The sequence below is a fragment of the Parus major genome, chromosome 3, assembly GCF_001522545.3.
Source record: "Parus major isolate Abel chromosome 3, Parus_major1.1, whole genome shotgun sequence".
Taxonomy (NCBI): Eukaryota; Metazoa; Chordata; class Aves; order Passeriformes; family Paridae; genus Parus; species Parus major.
The window spans coordinates 82,470,614-82,485,892 of record NC_031770.1 but is presented as its reverse complement, the minus strand read 5'-3'; the positions used below and the strand labels follow the sequence as shown (position 1 = coordinate 82,485,892).

The 15,279-nt window shown below is 36.9% G+C and overlaps 1 protein-coding gene across 3 annotated transcripts in view; it reads right to left on the bottom strand.

Annotated features, from left to right (window-relative positions):
* The window catches only part of COL12A1 (collagen type XII alpha 1 chain), a 100,262-nt gene that overhangs the window by 22,988 nt on the left and 61,995 nt on the right, over nucleotides 1–15,279 (bottom strand). For all 3 annotated transcript variants that reach the window (XM_015622891.3, XM_015622892.3, XM_019006140.2), the window contains exons 41-51: nucleotides 14,710–14,826; nucleotides 14,128–14,274; nucleotides 13,966–14,040; nucleotides 13,329–13,468; nucleotides 11,273–11,396; nucleotides 10,934–11,077; nucleotides 8,965–9,129; nucleotides 6,210–6,248; nucleotides 5,976–6,114; nucleotides 3,618–3,760; nucleotides 3,137–3,246 (exon numbers count right to left, since the gene is read on the bottom strand). In XM_015622891.3, the coding sequence (XP_015478377.1) occupies nucleotides 3,137–3,246; nucleotides 3,618–3,760; nucleotides 5,976–6,114; nucleotides 6,210–6,248; nucleotides 8,965–9,129; nucleotides 10,934–11,077; nucleotides 11,273–11,396; nucleotides 13,329–13,468; nucleotides 13,966–14,040; nucleotides 14,128–14,274; nucleotides 14,710–14,826 (1,343 nt within the window). The remainder of the gene's footprint in view (nucleotides 1–3,136; nucleotides 3,247–3,617; nucleotides 3,761–5,975; nucleotides 6,115–6,209; nucleotides 6,249–8,964; nucleotides 9,130–10,933; nucleotides 11,078–11,272; nucleotides 11,397–13,328; nucleotides 13,469–13,965; nucleotides 14,041–14,127; nucleotides 14,275–14,709; nucleotides 14,827–15,279) is intronic.

The window sequence follows — 15,279 nt, the reverse complement described above, 5'->3', positions numbered from 1 at the left end:
AAACACTGATTTACTGCCAGATCTGAATTCCAGCCTGAATCTCATGGCCTAGGCAATAAATCTAATTAAAAGAGGCATCTGGTGTTTACAGTAAATAGCATGTCTCTTTATTTAACCCTGATATATTTTGCTTTCAACAGTTTCTAAGGCACCAACCTAAAGAATCTGTTCTGATTAGTTCTGACTATTTATTTCATTTAGGACATTTTAGGAAAGAAAACATACTTTAATTTTTCTCTCTAGCTGCCTTATAAGGTAAAGTTTGATGGTGTTCTGATCTGCTGCTAAGTGAATCACATCAATAAGCCAAGCAAACTAATTTCCCATATGTATATCAGCAGAAAGATATACATTCATTATCAAATTTCCTCTTGCTAACTACGACAAAATCGCAAGCTGAAAGGAAGTCTAGTGTGGTAAGAAAAGTAGAAGTTGTCTGTCTCTCCAAAACATCATTTATAAATTTAATGACTGTCTCAAGCAGTCAGAATTTTTCCTATGGAACTTGCCAGATTCAACAGCTTTCACCATGGCTATGTTACACAGAGTGTTTGAGTACGCCAAAGTAAATTTCCCTACAGTTAGGTGTAGCTAGCTGTATTTCACTGAATGAGCCAGTAAGTCATCAAATGAAAGCCACAAAAATGTTTAATATTTTGGAAAACATCTCCTTGCATTGTAAAGATTTGTCATTTATTTGAAAATGGATGGTAGGAGAAATTGCAAAAGTACCTTTAGAAATGTGTTAATCTTACTTTCCTTCCTTCATCCATCTGAAACTACTGCCATCCATTATTAGGAACTAATCAACACAGCTGATGCACAAGGCTTTCCCAGCAGGTTGGGAAGCCCTTGATGCCATCATTAGCAACCTGACTGAGACAGCAATCTTAGTAATCATCTGGAGAGAAGCCAGAAAAGCCAGCTTAGTTTCATGGTGAAAAATCCCAAATATAGCTCTAAACCAAGACTCTTTGAGCTACTTTAAATGTTATCAAAATCTGAACTTTTGATTTCTTTCTGGGAAAAAAAGACAGAGAATTACACATTGCATTAAATAACTGAGATTTTTTTTTTCTTAAGAAATAGTCTCTTAAGCAAGAATTTGTAGTTGTAAAGCTTTAAGATAGTTTTCAAATCACTGCTACTCCTGTTCATTTTTTGGCATCTTAGGATCATTTTCTCTCCGTATGTATTAGTGTATTTAACTATTAAAATTATACAAAATTTTGGATTTTTATTTTCCCTGTAATTTTTTCATTAGCAAATGTAATAAACAATTTTGCATAACTTTTAGCAGCTAGCAGGTTTTTTCTCATTTGCTCTGGTAAATGAGCAGAACATCACTGTAAGTGCTGTCAGGTAAGTTTGCTCAACTATATCATGTTTAGAGAAACTATAAGGAAAAAGGTGATTCTAAACATCAACTAAATTAGCAACAGGTATTTAAAACAGACTGCTGGCAGTACAGCATGTGGAGAGCTCCATACCACTGACCTGAGCAAGAGTCAGCTCTCACAGTGATATCTAAAATGAGGCATGTTACATTCTGCTTTGGTCTAAACAGTACTTCTTGGGGATGACTCAAACTTCATAGCAAAACAAGATACATCCTAGCCTCTACTGACAGTTTCTCTCACTCCAGTAGATTTATATGTTTCCTTAAAATTGTGTTGTCCTACCAAGCTATTAAAAAAAAAAAACAAAAAGGCATATGTCAAAGACAAAATAAAAACTGCTTAATGTAGGTATGATCCAAAGCTACTCATAACTATCAGTTACAAAATCAATGACATAAAAATTTCTTCATATACACAAAAACAATCAGGCCTAAATTCTAAAATACTCAGGCATAAATTCTAAAACAAGAATAATTTGATATAGTATAAGACTTGTTTGGGAAGTTACTCCAAATTCTGAGGTAAACAATAGTTTTTATAGTACAGTGTGATTTTCGTAATCACCAGTGTTTTAAACAGATGAAGTCACAAAACATTATAATCCTGGCATCAGTTATCTTTCCTGGCTTTTAGTCTAGCAAAGCTCAGTTGATGATTTGGCCTCCAGTATCTGGAAGTCGACAGAGGCAACCCCTTGTCAGTATCCTCAAAGTGACAAGTCATGTAGAAAATGGTATCATAAAGAAAACAAATGCTATACTCAAGCCATATTTAGTCATCAGATGAAAACTAAACTAAATAGAAGGGAGATAAATAAAAACATGAGAATGGGCATTTCAGCTAACCAAAAATGCTGCAATTTCAGCTCACTTTCTTGCCCTAAACATATATATTTAATGCAGCAAGAAAATATTTTTTAAATATTTTTGGTATACATGTAGCATGAGTCAAGCACTTCCTGATGACTAGAGGTAAGGAAGCTTGGCAAGATCAAAGTTTCATAACTTGGCACACAAAATTAGAAAAGCAAGCACAAATCTATGACGAGTGAAAGCAGATGAAGCAACATGTAAAGATTTCACTAGCCATTTTGTCAACTCAAAAACTGTAAGTTTCATTCAAAATCATAAAGTGGCCATTTATGGGCTCTCTCTCCTTGTTGCTTTCTCAGTTAACATGATATTGGAATATTTTAGGCCCAGTATTTTCAAGTAAAAAAAAAAAAAATCACATTCATACGTACTAAATACCTACATACACGTGTGTTAGGTTTGTTAAAAATAAGAATCTTATTCAATATGCTATTGACCTCTCAACACTGGTTCCCCGCCTACTCACTTTCTCTGGCTATATCTTCCTCTGCTCTGAATGATTTCAAATCATTACACTCCCATGCAATCTTTTCTCACCACAACTTCCTTTCCTTTCTTTCTTCCACTTTAATTTTATTCTTTCTCTTTCATTTGGTATGAACCAGGCTACATTTTCTTCTTCAGATATATCCCTCCACTTACACAAACAAACACTTGACAAACTCTTGACAAATCTCTTATAGTGGTTCAAAGAAGACCTATAGCTTCAGAGATCTTGTTTTACATGATCTATAAGTTCTTAAGTCAACTTAAAGTACTATCCAAAAAACCAGATACAATCACCTGACAGTGACTTCTGCTTGGTTGTCTTCTATTTAAAAGAACAGTATTTCAGAAAGCAACATCACAATTTCAATCCTTTACCTTATGGAAGCTTCCATAAAAGATTTTCTTTACATCATCATTATCAAAAGTTACAGTTTGAACCTCTCCTCTTGTATCCTTGTTAAAGAATGACAGCACTTTGTTGGCAGCTGTAAAAAATAAAAATAACATATTTCATTTCATGTGTACTACTGAAACCACCATCCTAATACACACTTATGGATAAAATCTAGTTTACTCTTTATTTGGGTAAACACAAATCTTAGATGATCCTAATGACCTGTAAATATATAGATGAACTTTCCTTTGATTTTAGAGTTAATACCAAAGTTGAAATGTAGTTTAGATGAATTATTCTTAGTTGAACTATAGATGTACAAACTCTAAAAGAAATCTCTTAAAACTAAAAATGTATAATCCTTTTTTCATGTAGAAATGCCTTTGGGTTTGGAAATATTTGGTAAGAACACATGCAAACTAACATGTAACTTCTCTATGCAATAAGTATAATCATCCTTACGGTCAAGCACAACTCCAACTTGTGGTTTGTAATCTCTGTCTGTAATCTGCCAAATTGCAAAAGGCTCATTGGGGGATTCTGGCAGAAGACGGAATAACAGAATGATAGTGTACGCCTGTGGCAATCCCTCTGGGTGAATCTCCCTGTTAAGACAATATGAAGACATTTTTTCACATGGAAACACGTGACAAAACTAAGATCACATTTGCTTGCTCTTTTTCAAAGAAAAGACACAAGAGTAACAGGGAAACCACAGTGTTTAGTGGAACAGAGCATTTTAACTACTCTCTCAAATAGAAAACACTATTGTGATATAAAAACACTGTGATTTGTTCAGATGAACTCACAGCCTGTCTTCAGTTGGTGCCAGCACCACAGTTCAAGAGGACGCCAGAATATGACCAAGAACTCTTGGGTATGTATTCTTGTGGTAAAATTCTGTATAAACTACACATGTTTTAAATTCCTTGATGATAAGTACAGAAAAAAAGGACCACAACTTTATTCATTTTTTTCATCTGGCCTGCTTCATTTAGACAACAGCATTTAACTATTGCTGCCCTTCAGGCACAGAAGCAGGGATGGAATATTTATTTTCTTCTTTCCAATTGGTGATGCATTTGAGCTCCAGCCCATTCTTTAGTAGCTCAGGTTTAAATTTTTGATTTTTGAACTGCTACACATTAAAAAAGCAGAGAGCCAAAAGTAAATGAAAACATGCATGAAACTCCAGAATTTTCTGTAGTGGAAAGGAGGGAATGCAGGATGAGAACTGAAAGAAAGGAGGTGATCACTGCCTCTCTTTAACCATTATAATGGAGCTCAGAAGGAGATTTAATCACATGAACATAAACATAAAAACCTTAAAATGAAGAGATGAGTTGTGTTGTATGTTAGAAAAAACTTATGAACCCATACAATTAGGAACACTGCAATAAAAACCATATCACTAAGTCAACAATACCACACAGCACAGTGCAAGAATTCAAATTTTTAAGTAGATATAGCAACACAATTTATAACTTGGATAACAAGTTATTCCAGATATGGAAACAACTATGCCACTAGGATCAGTATGTGTTTAGTGCTTTGCTGACTCAGTCCAGAGTTTTATTTTCTGGATTCTCATGAAAGATAAGTGCCCAGAATATTCTGGCAAGTCTATTCCACCTCTTTAGCAGACATTAGACTATGTATAACAACATTTCTAAAAGAATTAAATAAATATGAAGCCTATCTTTTTATTGTCTTTTCATCAACTTATCCCAAATGCAGTATCTACCGATGCAAGAGAGTTGCAAAACTGGGATTATCGGTATTTCCCTAGAATGCAAAAATCCATGCTGTCAGAGACCTATAATCCCTACAGGTATTAACGGCATGCCAATGAATTTAAAAATCCTTGAGTCCTCCACTTTTAAAGCTGTGATCTCAGAAGGCTAGCAAAAATAAATTATTTCTTCATAAACCTCAGCTTCTGTTTTTCTTATCTGATCTTCACCCAACCTGGCAGGATTGCAGACAATTTCAAAGGCTTTTATGAAAGAAAACTGAATTTTCCTAAATATAATAGGAACAATGGGCTATTTTTAGGCATCTCCTCTGAACCAGAATAACCTTTTTTGAAACTTACAGAAATAGATGAGAGAGAAATAAATGTAAAAAACAAACAAACAAAAAAACCCCACAAAGCAAAAAAAAAAGAAAAAAAAACCAACAAAAGACACGCAAAAAAATCCCCCCAAAATATAAAGAGGGAGAAAAATACTGTTCCACTTTTAGTAAAACTGCTAACTGAGTCCTTCTTTCTTTGGGAAAAAATGTTGGCAAGAATGACCATCGTATTACCCATCCACAACCAAGCACTAAGACCACAGGCCCTTGAAAACTCAGCTCCATTTTCCAAATAAGGCAAATCAAGTAGAGGAGAAACTACCCTAAGTCAATGGCATCAATATGCTGCCTATTGCAGTGAGAATGATGCTTCTGGAAAAAGTGATGCTAATCCCTCCATATTGAAACCATTTGTCCAGCAACGTGGAATTCATTGTACTAAGGAGATTGTTTTTCAACTGCCTAAGTATAAACTGTGGATTATATGCAACATGAATGATTAAGCATAATCTCAAAGAAAAATAAGCAATCAGATTAATAGTGAACTATGATTGCAGTGGAAGAAATAGATTAGCATTTAATGAAAACAATGATAGATGTTCTTCAGAGTGTCAAGATCTCTTGAAGCTCAGTAAAAAGAACGTTAAGTTAATGCATCTTCCACAACACACAAATGCTATCTATAAACTCTGTTAATCCTTCATCACCTGATCACCCTAAATAGAAGTCTTTAGGTTTACTTACCGTATTGGCTGGCTGACAAAGGCGTTTTTGTGGAGTCTATATGCTACGTAGCTTGGGAAAGAGCCCGATTCCAGTGAAACTCCTTGTACAGAAGCAAAATGCTTCTCTGTTAGATTGTATGATTCCAGCATCTTGAAACCTTTAAGTCCAAAAAGAAAATAAAACATAAGAAACACTATAGAGTTGTAAAACAGACAAATGAACCTATGCCAAAAATATTAGACAATTACTTACCAGGTGAAGTGTATCCCTCCAAGTAAATAAGGGGACAAGCTGAAAGACATGAAACAATATATAATTCAATACTATTAAGCCTAACAGGAAATGAACATATGTAGACTTCAGAAAGTTTTATTACCAAGAAGTATATGCTATTATTATGAGACAGTCTTTGTTACTTTTGTCATATTGTGTCCTGAACTCTGGTAGATGTCAAAATCTGTACTCATCACTTTTAGTAGGGTATTTCTACTGTGACAAATTGCATGGAATGACAAATGAACCCCAAATATTTTAGGAGTATCATTCATAGGAAGAAAGGAGGACAATGACATAGTCTTTCCATGAATATTTAAGGCATGAGTCAAGCTGCATAATAGCTGTCAGATTCTCAAGAAATAACTGCAAATTTATGTGGCTCCTCAGGAGCCAGCAGATGAGGCAGTTAGGGAACATGCAGTTGCAAATGACAGGCCTGAGAATTTCTTATTTTTGCCATAGAAGGATTTCACTTGAATAAACAACTGAATTTTACTTAGATAAATTTAAAACAGCACCACACACTACAGCTATACGTCTTCAGCACCATTTACCTATTTCAGCAGTAAATAAGTTTACAGTTTACATTAGGCATCATTCTACTTCTTAACATTGTGACTGTTACTCTTTTATTCTTCTACTAGTACTTTTGAAATGCAAGATTAGATTACATAAAATACAATACTCACTTCAAAATTTTTAAAAGTGTCTTGCTCCCTTGAACTATATCCAGTTATTCTGAAATCTAACTTTTTATTATGAACATATCTTCTGGTGTACCTTAAATAGGATGGCAAATTATATTTGGGTTGTGTGGCAAGACTTTGGTAATGGGGGAGCTACAAGGGTGATTTCTGTGGGAAGCTGCCAGATGCTTCCCCTGCGTCCAACAGAGTCAGTTCCATCTGGTTCCAAGCCAGACCTGCCACTGGCCAAGGCTGAGCCCAGCAGTGGTGGTAGTGGCTGGGGGATAACACATTTAACAAGGGGCGGTGGCTGGGGTTGGGAGCTGTGTGTGTTGGAACAGCACAGCAGCCTGCAGCTGGAGAGAGGAATGAGAATATGTGAGAGAAACAACTCTGTCAGGCACTGGAGCAGAGATTCCACTGTGTTCCTGGTCTTCCCTGTTGTGAAGACTATGGTGAGGCAGGCTGTCACTCTGCAGACTGTACAAGTCCACAGAGGAGCTGATACCTGCCTGCAGCCCCTGGAGGACCCTATGGCAGGGCAGGTCTGAATGAGACTGTGACACTGTTGGAAGCCTACTGGAGCAGGTTCCTGGCAGGACCTCTGGCACATAGAGAGAGAAGCCCATGCTAGAATAGGTTTGCTGGCAGGACTTGTTGACCTCATGAGAGATCCACAATGGAGCAGGCTGTGCCTGAAGGACTGCACCATATGGAAGGGCCTGAATGAGGTTCGACAAGGGCAAGTGTAGGGACCTGCACATGGAGAGGAATTACTCCAAATTCACGTTGGGAGCTGACCTACTAGACAGTAGTTCTGCTGAAAAGGACATGGGAGCTTTGGTGGATAACAGGCTGACTATGAGCTGGCAGTGCCCTTGCAGCCAGAGAGGCCCATAGTATCCTGAGGTGCATCAGGAGGAGTGGTCAGCAGGTCAAGGGAAGGGATCCTGACCCACTGCCCTGCCCTAGTGAGGCCACATCTGGACTGCCATGTCCAGTTCTGGGCTCCTCAATACAAGAAAGACTAGGAGCTACTGAAAAGGTCCAGCACCAGGGTATGAAGATGAGGGGTCTGGAGCAGCTCTCTTATGAGGAGAGGCTGAAGAAGGTGATCCTGTTTCATCTAGACAACTCTGAGGGGGGATCTCATTAATACATATAAATATCTCAAAGGTAGGTGTCAAGAGGATGGTGCCAGACTCTTTTCAGTTGTTCTCAGCAACAAAAAAAGGAGCAAAGGCCACAGACTAAAACATGAGAAGTTTCATCTCAATGTGAGGAAGAACTTTCTTATGTTTAGGGTGGCAGAGCACTGGAACAAGCTGCTCAGGGAGGTTGTGGGATCTCCCTCTCTGAAGAAATTCAATACCCACCTAGATGCATTCCTACATAACCTGCTCTAGGTGACCAGAGGTATTGGACTGGATGATCTCCAGAGGTCCCTTCCAACCCTAACAAGATGATTCTGTGATTCTCTGATCTACTCTGGAGCAGTTCATGAAGAACTGCAGCCCATGTTGAGAAGTTCATGGAGGACTGTCTTCCATGGTAGGGACCTTCACTGGAGCAGAAGAAGAGTTTGAGGACTACTCCTCCAGTGAGGAAGGAGCAGCAGAGACAACATGTGATGAATTGACCACAGCCTCATTCTCTGTACTCCTGTGGTGCCCAGGGTGAGGAGGGAGAGAAAATTTGGAGTAAAGTTAACTCCAGGAAGAAGGGAGAGGCAAGGGAAAGTTTTTAGTATCTAGTTTTATTTCTCCTTATCCTACTCTAATTTCATTGATTATAAAATTAAATTTTCCCCACATTGAGTCTGTTTTTCCCATGACAGTTACTGCTCAATGATTTCTCCATGCCTTTATCTCAATCCATGAGCATTTCATTGTATTTTCTCATCCCTGTTCAGCTGAGAAGGGGAGTAATAGAGCAACTTTGGTGGGCATCCAGCATCCAGACAAGGTGAGCCCACCACTCACTCACAGCACTATATAATCAAACATAATGATTTGCGAAAAGAGAAACCAATGTCTTCTACTCACTTGAGGTAGCTGTCTCACACACAAAGGTGACGAGGTTATCTTGAATCTTTTCAAAGGCATCAAAGTCATCAACAATAAATACGTGACGCTCACTGGGCTTGCTGGCAATCTTGGCCAGTTCATTGTAATCTACATCAGCCACACCAACCACAAAGACACTGAAGCCTGTAAAAATCACACTTGTTACTTGAAATGTAAATATACATTAACATTTTTCATGTCAATATTGCTCAAACAATTCACTTGTGAGGAGCTACCTATGAGGACACATTCCAGATGTCTTTTCACCCTGTAAAAGCTCAGAAGGCTTTCTCATCTTTTTTTCAAAACTTTCTCCTCTTTCATTTTTTTTTGGGAGAGGCATTATCCAATTTCAAGCAGCCTTGGCTATACAGCTCCCTCACTCTTTAATACAAAACATACCATTCTCTCAACTCTACAGTATATTAATTCTGTTCTGCAGCCAAAAACTTAACAGACCGTTAGTTATCCAGTTGTCTATCTGGTTCCACCACTTGCATTTCATGCCTCTCAGTTTCTCTTAGAGTGGTATTCACCTCACAAACTTCCTCTTTCCAAGTTGTTTTTCTCTGTAATTACCAGATATACCAGAGCGGATTCAGAAAGCAATCCATCTTAGCTCCCTAACATGCTGACCTCAGGATAGGAAAAGTCATTGTCTATAGATGCCTATCTGTTGCTCTCTTCACCAGTCACAAAAGACCTTAAATTAAACATTTAGTTGTCAGATGTCTTAAGCCAAATGAGAAGGACCAGACCATAGAAGTCAATCACATCACCGGGTATAAATTTCATTGAAGAGAAACTGCACAGACATTGGAAAAGCCAGTTGGAGGCTGAAACTGGAATTCACATTTATTCCAAATTATAAAAGTACCTTTATTTTTTCTTTTTAAAGAAGGTAATTATTCCCCTGTTGCCAATTCTGATGAAACTGACTGAAATACACTGTCCAGCTTTGAGTATGCTTTGATATGTGCAGAAAACGAAGCAAGTAAAGAGGAAACTAAAAATGATAAGGGGTTTTGAAGAACACAATCAACATGAGATTGAAGGAAACAGCTTTGTTTAGTCTAGAAAAGAGAAGATAGAAAGAGGAGATGACAACAGGTTTCAAATACAAAGGCCCATTACAGTGGACAGTGATCAACTTCTTTCCTGGTTAACTAGGTAAATGAAGACAACAATCTCACTAGCATGAAGAAAGACTCAGGTGAAATGCAAGAATAAGGTCTCCTATCAGTAGGGCAGTTAAGCACTGAAGCATATTTTCCAGGGAGACTGAGAAACCATCTAGACAGACCCAATTCTTCCAGATTAAAGAGACAAAGAAGACCACTTGTGCTTTACATGCATGATTCCCAAAAGGACGTATAACATCTCCCTGCTGAGAGATCAGGACTAGGTGGTTCATGCACTGAAACACAAAATGTTGAGTGCTGGGACAGGAACAGATAACTACACACACATAACCCACAATCATCAAATCTTATGAGGAAGTGCAGTGCTTCTTAGCTCAGAAGGCAACAAAGGAGTCCATTCCTTCAAAAACAATTAGTCTAACTGGAGATCCACTAGTTTATATAAGATAAAACATAAACTTCAGCAAACCTGGCCCATTAAATCTAGTGCTAGTGTGAAGCACACTTCCCAAAAATTTCTGGGGTCCACACATCAAAAAGAGGAAGAAATAACCAAATGCCACATCTTTGAAATTATATGCAAGAGGAATTACTTGAAATCTTTGGGAAACCACATCCTTCCCCAGAGAGAAGGCTTAAGAAAGAAAATGTAAATCTAGGTCCAGAGAGCATAAATTCTTTGAACAGTTTTGAGGTTTTCCCAAATACTCAGAATGTATTTCTGAGTCTATAAAGGATGAGTAAATGATTCCCAGATAATTGAAGCAATACAGAAAAGAAACAGCCAGGTGCTGTGAATTGCTTACCAGAGTGCTGTATGACTGTTGCTGCCTTCCTCACCTCATCCTGAGACCGACCATCTGTGACAACAACAAGTACCTTGGGAACACCTCGTCTCATGCCACTCTCCCAAGTCAAAACCTTTTCTTTAATAAATGTTAGGGCTTTGCCTGCAAAGTGTAAAATAAACAAGGAATCATCCTTTTTATCCACAAGAGAAGAATTCTTTTACTTTGTAAGGGCAACAGCCACAGAGCAAAAACACAACATAAAAACCTACTTCTTCAGTCATGCAATATCAGGATAATTATGCAGTTTCTGAAAATATTTTATCTTAAATAAATATAATTACAGCACAAAATTACCAGTCCTTGTGTTTCCTCCTCTGTACTGAATATTTTGAAGAGCTCCCAGGGCCTGGGCTTTGTCATCAAATGTATTCAGTTTAAATTCAGATTTTGCTTCATCACTGTACTGCACAAACGAAACCTGAAATGGAATATAACACAGTGTTGTGTCTCATACCTCTACATTCAGGCCAACTCTCTCCATTGAAATATGTAAATTTGTATATTAATAAGTCTTAAATAATCAAAAATTATTTTTCAAATAAATCTCATTATGCACACACATATATATATTTATATATAGACATCATAGCAATATGCACACATCTTTTCTTTTTTTCCTTCTTTCTTTCTTTCCTTCTTTCTTTCCTTCTTTCTTTTTGTTTGTTTCTTTCTTTCTCTTCTGTGTATAAAATCTAATATGGACTTAAATCCATATAAACAAATTCTTGCCATTACTATGATGAGGTATATATGCATATTCCCTACTTCTGAGCAGATGTACAGTATCTACTAAGCCTCTTCCAGTTGCTGTTTGTTTAGGAATAAAAAATAATTTGTCAATAGAATGTCAATAAAATTGGACATACATAAACACATACACTCTCTTGCCTTAAAAAATGAAATATTTATTCACTAAAAATTTATTCCTAAATAATATTTTAATATTTTTATTTCACTCCTTTTAATAATCTGTATCATTGAAATATTATAGCATACTATTTTAATACTGAATAGAAATATTTCTGTATGTATATATTCACATTTTTGTAGTAAATCCCCTTTTTAAAATTATTTTTCAATTAAAAACCTGAGATTGTTGCATTTCAAGTGGTATGTGACTTCGTTATTTTACTAAACATTAGTGTGCTTATATATCTGTCACCTATATTGTCTTCTCTACTTCCATAGATATTAGCAAGAAAAATATATGAAACAAAAAACAAGTGAAAAGGAAAACTACCCAGTACAGATTAGAGCTAAGAATCATAAAGAGTGTCTGACACAGAGCGATTTTAAGGAGTATCTTTTCCTTTAAAAGTCTAGAGAGTTAAAGATCGGGAATCAAATGACTAAAAATATGCCTAGAAGATGAAAATTTGTTAGTAAAGACTAGTTCAGACTTTTAGTAAGACCTTTAACCTCCTGTCAGCCTTCTAACCAAAGAAAATGCATTGCACCTGCAGCTCTCTACAACACTCCAGAAATACAATGTAAGAAACTCTCTCAGACCTCATGTCATTCATTTCATTTAGTGAAAGAGAAGTCCTTATAGGAACCTAGACATTGATTTCATCCAGATTCCTACTAGTAGAAGAAAACTGATAATGGTGCAATGCTTATGGTAATAAGCCTGACAGGAAGTTCCTTTGACATAAGTATGAGCCCAGAACCCCTGAAAGCCTATCCCTCATTAGTTATTACTGTTTACTCTCTCAAAATGCACTAATTCATGAAAAGGACCTTTTCATATTTTTACTATGCCCACTGTGGAGCAGACCCATGTTACCACAGCATGCAAAGGCTTCTGCAAGTGCCTTTTTCAAAGGCATTCTGCTATTTAGTGCAGTGGTATTCTAGGGAGCTCGGCAATGGCAAGCCAGCCAGGCCTTGCATGCACAAGACTCATCTTTTACACTGACTATTTAAAATGTACACTTCAATCAAGTCAGAATGTCCCTAAAAGAGATTTCTTTTAGGGACATTCTGACTTCTCTAATATGACAGAGACAAAATCTAGGATACAAGAACAAAGCAGTATGCCACTTGTTGATGCTGTATACAATAAACAAAAATATAAAACTGACCATACATCACACCAGTTTCTCTACCTGGAGGATTCCTACAAACACTAACTTTTGTATTTCAGAATATTAACATCTCAGAATATATTAGATTTAGATTGTATTTATAAAATGACAAATATATTTAATAAATAATAGGCATGCACACCCATATACATGTGTTTTACAACAATCTAATACAAAAAATGGCAGCATTCTGAAAGAAAGTAATGATTCAGTTAATCTTCACTTTCCCTCCAAAGTGTACCCAATGCGAATAGTAAACTGACCTGAATTCCAGCAGGATTGATTAAATCAAAGGCTCCTACTGTACTAAAAACAAATTTCACTACTTTGTTGAAATTGTCATCACCAATACTCCAGGAAGCATCAGTCAAGAATACAATGTCTGCTTTGGCACCTCTGCATACTGAAAGTCCAAGAAAAGGAACCCTTAAAATACATCAACCATATCACCATGAAATAAATATTGCTTCAAAATTTGAAAATTCAAGAATGACAAATATTCAGAAAATGTCTACTACCACACATTCAACCTGGCAGATGTCTAATGCTCTACACAAAAACATTAATTAAAATATATCAAAGCAAACTTCAAGACATGTGAAAGAGTTCAATAAAATGTAAATGTTATAAATTACTTTTTTTTCTGATCTGCTGCCATAAAACATGAATTGTCTGCTGAGAGCAGATAATCTCATAGACTTTCTGCAAACGTTTTCATCTTGCTGTTCTAAACTAGGAAATGCTGAAGTCTAGTAAAGCTCTAGAACAAAGGGATGGCATTAGGAAAGGTCTGAATCTTCATTTCTGTTTTAAATCCACTTAAAGTTATGAAAAATGGAGCAAACTATAAAGTACAGCAACTACACAAAAAATATTGAATAGTTCTTAAAGTAAACATACCATCCCGAGCTGGAGGTATTGTGGGAGGTGGAGGAGGCGTAGGTGGTGGAGTTGGTGCCTCTGTAGGTTTGAGGACTGAAAAGAAATAATAATTTTATTCTACAGCTGAAGCAAGGCAAACTCTATAGCTAAATCTTAAAGCTCACAGTACCTGTTACCTACCTGTATGCTCCCTCATAGAGACTGGAGGTCCCTCAAGGTTAGGGGTCTGAACAAAGACAGTAGCATTGTATTCTGTGTCTGGTGAGAGGCCAGTAAAACAGTGACTCGTTTCTGACCCACGTATTGTGATTTCCTGTCCCCTGGAACCTGTCAAAAAAAGCCCAATGGAAAGTTAGAACCTATTACTTCCCTTCTAATGTATGTATTCATTAGTATAGAAATGAAGAAGCTTCGTTAGAAGAGGTTGGAGCCAATGGGACAGCACTCTTATTCCTGTCCCGTAACACCTTTTCTAGAGCGAAATTGTGTGGTGAATATGAACCCTAGAGCACAATAGAAAGTACAATTGCAGCCTCCATGTGAAACCAGGCAAGTGGTAGATGTAGGCTCACTTGACAATAAGCAATACTCCTTTTTGCAGCTTTTGCACCACTCAAGAAAAACAGGTTAAGTTCAAAGCTTTAAAGCTCACCCAGATGTATCATTATGGTTGGTGCTTGCCACCAATCTAAATAAGTGGTGCTGTCACTGATATGAGACAATTATGTTTCCAGAAAAATGCAAAAAACAGAACACACGTACCATCAGTTGGGTTTAGCTTCAGTCTGTAGGAGGTTGCTGACCGATGAGGTGACCACCGGATACAGAGAGTATCCCAACCCACTTTGTAACTTGTTAGGTCAGTGACATTCAAATATACTGTGAAAGGAAGAAAGAGAGAAATTGTTCTTCAGACAATTGTGTATGTAATAGGTAAAGAACACCAAAATTATATTAGCAGTGCTGGTTTGGAACTAGATTTTTAAAAATACTTGCAGAAATAAAGAGCAATTCTAGACAATTCTCTTTATTTTACATCCTACAGATCCCCACCTAGCTATTTACAGAGGCCCCAGATCCCATACTGGGTAACAACCCACTTTATGAGTTTTCACATGAAGTTGATTTCTTTACAAAATAAGAAACCTCCAAAAATAAAAATCTGACTCATATATATAGCACTGTGAAAAGAATGTACTGAATCAGGATGTTTGATTCATCATAACTGAAGAAATTTTTAGAAGTTTCTTAGCTGAGGCCATCATCAAAATCGCTGGACATTTCTATGAGGTAAAAGCAGAGTTTCAAAAACCCTAGACCTGATGAGTAACA